At 44.8% G+C, this 6,962-nt stretch overlaps 1 protein-coding gene across 3 annotated transcripts in view; it reads right to left on the bottom strand.

Annotated features, from left to right (window-relative positions):
• Nucleotides 1-2,603: 2,603 nt before the first annotated feature.
• The window catches only part of Ptpre (protein tyrosine phosphatase receptor type E), a 79,749-nt gene continuing 75,390 nt past the window's right edge, over nt 2,604-6,962 (bottom strand). For all 3 annotated transcript variants that reach the window (XM_038332219.1, XM_038332225.1, XM_038332233.1), the window contains one exon: nt 2,604-5,378. In XM_038332219.1, coding sequence (XP_038188147.1) covers nt 5,304-5,378 — 75 coding nt within the window. In that variant the 3' untranslated portion in view covers nt 2,604-5,303. The remainder of the gene's footprint in view (nt 5,379-6,962) is intronic.

The following is a 6,962-nucleotide window of genomic DNA, read 5'->3' as shown; positions in this document are numbered from 1 at the left end:
GGCAGGCTGGACAGAGAGGCCCTGGTCAGCCAGTGGCCTAACCTGCTCACTTCTTTATCTTTGTGTCCCACATGCAGCTGAGTATATAGTTGTAAGATACTGAGTGAAGACAGGCATTTAGCAATTTGCGTGAGTCTGGAAGTTACTTCTGCCATTTTATCTACCACAGGATTTCTTTAATCATAAAGAATGGCAACAGCTTATTCCTAAGTGGACAATTGAGGCTTCATAGGACTGGTGACAGTTGAGCTGGCAGAAGACAAGGGAAGAAAGAGCTCTTTTTTGCCAAGTTAGATGGTGTGAGGCATGAAAGTGCCCTTAACTGACTTAAATCTTAAGTCAAAGTCTTTTAAGTAACAGGAACACTGACTGACTTGTTCTGATGTATAATTAGAAATGTTATATGTATGTGGGAAATTTCAGTCACCTGCATGCTTGTTGAATGGCCCATGGTGATGGGTGAAAAGCCTGTTGTAGGAAATTCTGCCTGAGCTATGTCAGTACATTTTCTCACTGAGGTAACTAGTATTTCAAGAGCCCAAAGACTTGGCCTTAGGGCTACAGGTGCTGGATTAGAAAGGCTCATTCAGGACTTGGGAGATGGCCTAGTGAAGCACTAGCTATGTAAGAGCTGGGCATGGTGACACAGGTCTGTAACCCCATCATTGGGATGTGGGGCCAGGTGAATCCCCGGGGCTTGCTAGCCAGCCATTCTAGTCAAAATGGATCCAGTAAGAGACTATATCTTTCAAAAGAAGAAAGCCATCCCAAATCAACCTTAGGCCTCCACACCTGACTGCTTGTGTGGGTGGATGAGTGCATCTGTGTGTAGGGTGTGTGTGTGTGTGTATGCTCACACCTGTGGCTGCCACACAATAAACTAAAATACTCATCTCAGGGTGACACCAGTGTTCAAGACATTTCATAGAACACATCCTTCATTTACCTTCGTGGGAACATGAGAGGAATACCTGTTTTCTTGGCTAATTTTATAGTTGAGAACAAATACCCACCCATTCCTCAAGTGGGTAGCTACAGTCTCTAGCAAAGTCAGTTTCCCAGCAGAAACCATGGTGGGAGATTCCTAAAAAAAGGACATTGTACTTTTTTGCCTCTTGGAACCTGTTTGACTCTTTCTGTTTTGCTGTCATTTGCTCCTGCCCCTCCCACAACCAACTGCTCTTTTCTCTGTCTGAACACACCCCTGCACTTCATCTGTGTTCCTTGGAATGGTGAGCTTAGCTCCAGCAACCTTTCTAGGCCTCTGCACTTCAGCCACTGTGTAAGGTTGGAGCAGATCCTTGGTTGGCAGCAGAAGCCAGGCACCTAGTGAGAATCAGCATTCCAAATGACATTTTCAGCCCCTTGACTAAGACTGATTTAGTTTAATAGTGTGTAATCTGACTTGCCTGCTCATGGCAGTGTGACTTAGGGCAAGCCTGTCACAGTTTGACAGGCAGTTTTCTGGCCTATTGAATGATGTTCTCAGTGCTCCAGCTCAGGGCAGTTAGGAGGATTAACTGAACAGAATACTACTTGTAGCTGCTATAGCCCCTGGCCAGCGCTCGCAGTCAAGTTAATTAGGATCGTTTTCACAGAACCTATATCGCCAAGCTGTGTCCTGGGGTTTTTCCCTGGAGAAGGTAGGAAGATTTGAAATGCTAAGTCTCAGCACTAGGTTCCGCACAGTGTCCCAAACAAGGAAACTCTAGGCTAGGAATAATAGACTATTCCTCCACAGTGGTTCTGATCTCTTAATCACAGCGAATTTCTCAGCCCCAGCCAGCCAGCACCAACTGTCCCAGTAAAGGTTTCACTTGGGTGGCGCTGCACCCTTGTCAGTTCCAGCTGACCAGAACCCACAGCTTTAGTTCAGAAACACCCAAGCAGCCTGGCAGTCGTTGCTTCCCTCCGAAAATTGGCAAGACCAGCCTCTATGGTTCACACCTTTCAGCGTTATTGTCCAAGTTCCCACAGAACAGCTCCCTAAAGCTCTGAGCACTCAATGGTTTCTCCAGCCCCAAATTTCAGATGCTTCCACAGTCTGCACCTACTCAACATGGTTAGGTCTGTCACAGCCAGTGTATTCCAGGTGCCAATTGCTGTATTAGTTACTTTTCCAATACTGTGTACCTGGACATGTATCTGTGTTCTCATGCACTTGCACACACACACACACACACACACACACACACATTTAAGTAAGACTCTAAATTGTCTTTGGTACTGTGGTTCTAACTTGGGGCCCCACACAGGCTAAGTAAGTTCTTGACCACGGAACTACACTCCTAGCCCTCAATGCATGGCCTTGTCTAAAAGGACTTGGACTTTGGGCAGGGGAACGAAGTTCGGAAATGTGACCAAAGCAGCACAGGTACAGCTTGGTTTTCAGAGGTTTATTCTTGCATCAGGATGTTCTCGATCTTGCAATTTGCATGTCCCAAGAATTCAGCGACATTCACTGGTGTTATAATCAGAGCAAGATCAAACGGTAAATGTAATCAAAGAAAATACGAGAGTTGCGACCATGACACATACACATATAAAGATTGCACATAAATTAAACATGGCTTGGTTACAAACGAATATATATATATATATATATATATATATATATATATATATCAGTAAATACATGAAAAAAACCCAACAACATGGCCATGTCTCCAAATGCTGAAACACAGGTATCAGGCTCATTTTAAAAAGTTTTTAAAAACACATAAAAAATACCTTGGAAAACACAGGTGTGTATTCCTCATTCATCTAGCACATGGAGAGAATAAAGCAAGTCACACAGTGACCAAAGAACGCACCTGATCAGAACACTCAGCTCTGATTGCTATTTGGCATTTGAACACAACTGCATGCAACAGAGAAATGAGAAGGTTGTTGTTGGAGCCAGGCTGTTCACTGGAATATACCGAACCTTCTTTGACTGAAGAAAGAAGGACATGCCAGGTACACAGAGAAGATGCTGAGGCCCCACTTAGGATGCCCCTTGCATACCAAGGTTCTGTCTTAGGGAAGCTGAATTTGGCAGTGGCATTAGACAAAAGACTGAAGGGATTTGCCCCTTCAAAGAAATACAAATATGCCACAAATATGCCCACAAGAGGGTGGTCTCTGTTTCTGGAACGAGACAAGCTGTTTAAAAACAAGCAGGCCTCCCACGGGGGAACCTGGGGCAGCTCTGAGGTGAGGAAAAACACAAATAGAATATTTTTCTAGATATCCTGAAAAGGTCTACCCTAAGGCATTTCTTGATACAAGAGATGCCTGGGATTCTGAGTAATGAAGTTGGGGTGCCAAGGTGCATGACTGAACTTTGGTGTGGGACCAATGTGAGGTCACCTTCATTCCAGTTGGCTTGGGGTTGCAGGGTGGAAGCTTGATGCCCTTTGTCCTGCTTCAGTCAAAGAAAGGCATTGGGCTTGAAGTTTAACATGAAAAAATGAAACCACTGGCCAGGGAAAGCCCCCAGCTCTTCCACTGCTGCCCAGAGAAGGGCAGGACCTGCTCCACACAGAGCCGGTCCTGGGTGCAACCGATGGCGATGACAGAAGCCACTGTCTGCTTTCACCCTGTGTGCTGGGCACCAGCTAGTGCCTCTGGATGGAACTGAGCTGTGGGGTGTAAGGGAAGCTTGGTGACTTGTCCACCTGTAGGAGGCGGTGGCCCATCCTGGAGGAGGCGGTGGCCCATCCTGGGGTTGTCCCCGTACACACTATAAACAAGGACAAGCAGTGCAATAGACAGGCATGATCGGTCCCCCATGGAGATGGCAAATAAGGCCTTAATATTTTCACATCACTTTTCAAAAGTCTCCAAACTGCGTGTGTTCAAAGCCTTCGGTGACTTAGACCAGATGCCTTTTTTGTTGTTGTTTTTGCCTTGTGCTCATTGGCTAGGCACCTAAATGCCATAGGAAGAGCATATTGAAGTCTATGTTTCCGCATTCACCCTGCTCCCCCCTCACCCCATTCCTTTCCCTAACCTACTTCTCTCTGGCAGTGTGCCCATCACGGCCACTTGGGTTCAGAGGCCTCACCAGCAATTCCATCCAAAGGTAAGTTAGATTTCAAATTAGGATTCTCTCTCTCTTAAACACCAAAGAGTGGGATGTTTAAAAAACTGTACAAATCTAGATTTTAAGATTTCTTTTCTTACAAATCATCTTACAACTTTTTACAAAGAAAATCTGATATACCAAAATGCCTGTCAGGAAGTTTACAGTACACTTGCTTGTGGTCATCCTACCGTTTCTCTCTCTCTGTGTGTGTGTGTGTGTGTGTGTGTATGTGTGTAAAACACTTCGTTTTAATGAGGAAGGGAAGGAAGAAGTTTTGCATTGAGCCTGTGGGCTCAGTTAATGTCAGCACAGGTGGCTGGGCCAGTGGAAGGGACACTGGAAATAAGCTTGGCTGGATTGAGCCAGACTCACAGGCAGACGGACAACAAGCGGTTTCTCAGGAACACAGCTCTGATGGCTAGTGTAGGGATACCAGAGGCCTGTGAGACGGGATGTCCTGGGACCAGCATCTCTTCGCATTGAATCTCCAGTGACAGAGACACAGCCTTTCATAAATAAATGGCTGTAAAAATTCACTGGGAAGCCACCATCTACCCTTGTGGGCCTGAGACCCAGAGTTAGGTTGCAAGATCTGAATTTTATTTTTAATGTATGTTTTTGAGACAGAGTCCGGGCTGGCCTGGACCTGAAGGCATGTTTTAGACCCTCAAGTGCTAGAAACACAGGTACGCACTGCCATACCCAGCTCCTTCTTTGATCTTTCAAATGTAAAGATGAGCCACAGGACTGAGACCTAGAACTGTCCCAATGCCCGCATCTGTACTGTTTGCCACACCCCGATGCCCTGGATGGATGCAGCAGTTGGCAGGGAGAGTAAATGTGTCCTGATTCTGAGCCCTCAACAGTTTCCTCCACAAGGGGCTTCATGTTTAGTGTCTTTCACAAACACATTTGACATATTAAGAGCTACATTTACAGATGCATGACATGTGACATCGCATGATGTGAATCTTACAGAATTAAGATATTGACTGATATTAGCAGAAATATATTTCTTCCCAGATAGTATTTGACCTTAACAATTATTTCCATTTTTAAAAAGAACATCTAAGACTTAATAATAACCTTACAGCAGATAGCCTTTAGGACATAACAAAATATATACAAAGGAATTAGGAAGGATATTAATGTCCACTAGGAAATAAATTAACATTATTTCTTTTTACAAAATATACTGACCATTAAATTAAAAACTATTTTAAGGCAGGAATCTTCATTTGAAATTAGCATAATCAGAAAATATATCGATAAAATCTTGTACCACTTTGTAGCAGAATTCATATTGCTCCTGAAAAGAGAACAAGAGTGCATTAATAAGCTGCTTCACTCATACTTGATGCATTTAATCAAATGATGCAGTAGAGGCCCAGATGTCAGCCAGTCTGTTGATGCCCCCAAGTCTGTGGTTCCTTCCCACACATCAGCTTCTGTTACATAATGCAGTTCTTAGGGATAAGACATTTTCTAAACCAAGCTGTTTTTCTATGTGGAAAACATCAATTTTCAGTTTCGTTCTAGTGTATTTTCAGAGAGGCCTTAGGAAAACATCTTTACTTTTCATACTGGCATTGAAAAATATTTTGCGAATATGTGTGCACATCTGTGTATTTGTGCGTGTGCAGGTACACATGTCTTTGCTTGCACATGGAGACCAGAGGTTAGCCGTAGGTGTCCTTCCTCGGGTGCTGTCCACCTGAGTTTTGAGACAGGGTCTCTCACTGGCCTGGAAGCTGTCAAGGTTAGGCTGACTGCCTGTGGGCCCCTGGAGTCGGAGGTAAAGGCAAGTATATGCCATCAGGCCTATCTTTTTCTATTCTTTTAAAATTATTGTGGGTTCTGGGGAATGAAACTCAGGTCCTTATGCATTCAAGACACGTGCTTTATCCTCTTCCCCAAGGCCAGAAAGCAAGTGTGTGTGTGTGTGTGTGTGTGTGTGTGTGTGTGTGTGGTGTGTGTGTTACATGTTTGTTGTTTTGAGACAGAGTTTCATGTTGCTTGGCCTAGCCTGAACTCACACTGTAGCCAAGGATGACCTTAAACTCTTGATCTTCCTGCCTCTACCTCCCAAGTGTTGGGATTATAGGTTTATGCCACCACAGCTGGATGAAAACTATTTTTTTAAAAATATATTTATTTATTATGCATACAATATTCTGTCTGTGTGTATGCCTGCAGGCCAGAAGAGGGTACCAGACCCCATTATAGATGGTTGTGAACCACCATGTGGTTGCTGGGAATTGAACTCAGGACCTTTGGAAGAGCAGGCAATGCTCTTAATCTCTGAGCCATCTCTCCAGCCTCCATGAAAACTATTTCTGAGGTGGGAAAAAAAAAAAAAAAACAAACAACCCACTGCAGTTTTCACATTGAAAAATAAAACAGTGCCTAATTTCTAACTGTTAGGCAAATGAATCGCATGGTTTTATAGTCATATACATTCCATTAGACTTTGCAGGACTAAATGTCTTAGGCTCACGTGGGGCCTTTCTATTATCGCCGTCACAACACCTGTCTCTGCACATGGTCAGGCTGCCTGTCAAGAGTGGTTAGTGCGGAGAATGAGCAGGTGGGGGAGAATTCCTAATTAGGAGGCTCTGGGAAATGCCGACCGAGAGCAGCCTTGAAACCCTCACTTGCCCCCTTCAGCGTCAAGCGTTTTGGAATCCAGGGCAGAATTTCTCCCTCTCACCAGGAAGGGTGCACCGGGTAAGGAAACGGAATACGTGGAGCAACGGGATGTTAGGAGACTCCCCCAGGCAAGACCCTCAGAGGGGCCTTGGGGTCGAGGGGAGACCTTCCAGAGGCAAACAGGCTGAAGGCAAGAGCGGAACACTGAAAGTAACAAGCTGCGGGGCTTTGAACTTCAGGGCTG

The sequence above is a fragment of the Arvicola amphibius genome, chromosome 1, assembly GCF_903992535.2.
Source record: "Arvicola amphibius chromosome 1, mArvAmp1.2, whole genome shotgun sequence".
Taxonomy (NCBI): domain Eukaryota; kingdom Metazoa; phylum Chordata; class Mammalia; order Rodentia; family Cricetidae; genus Arvicola; species Arvicola amphibius.
This window is presented reverse-complemented; position numbering and strand designations above follow the sequence as displayed.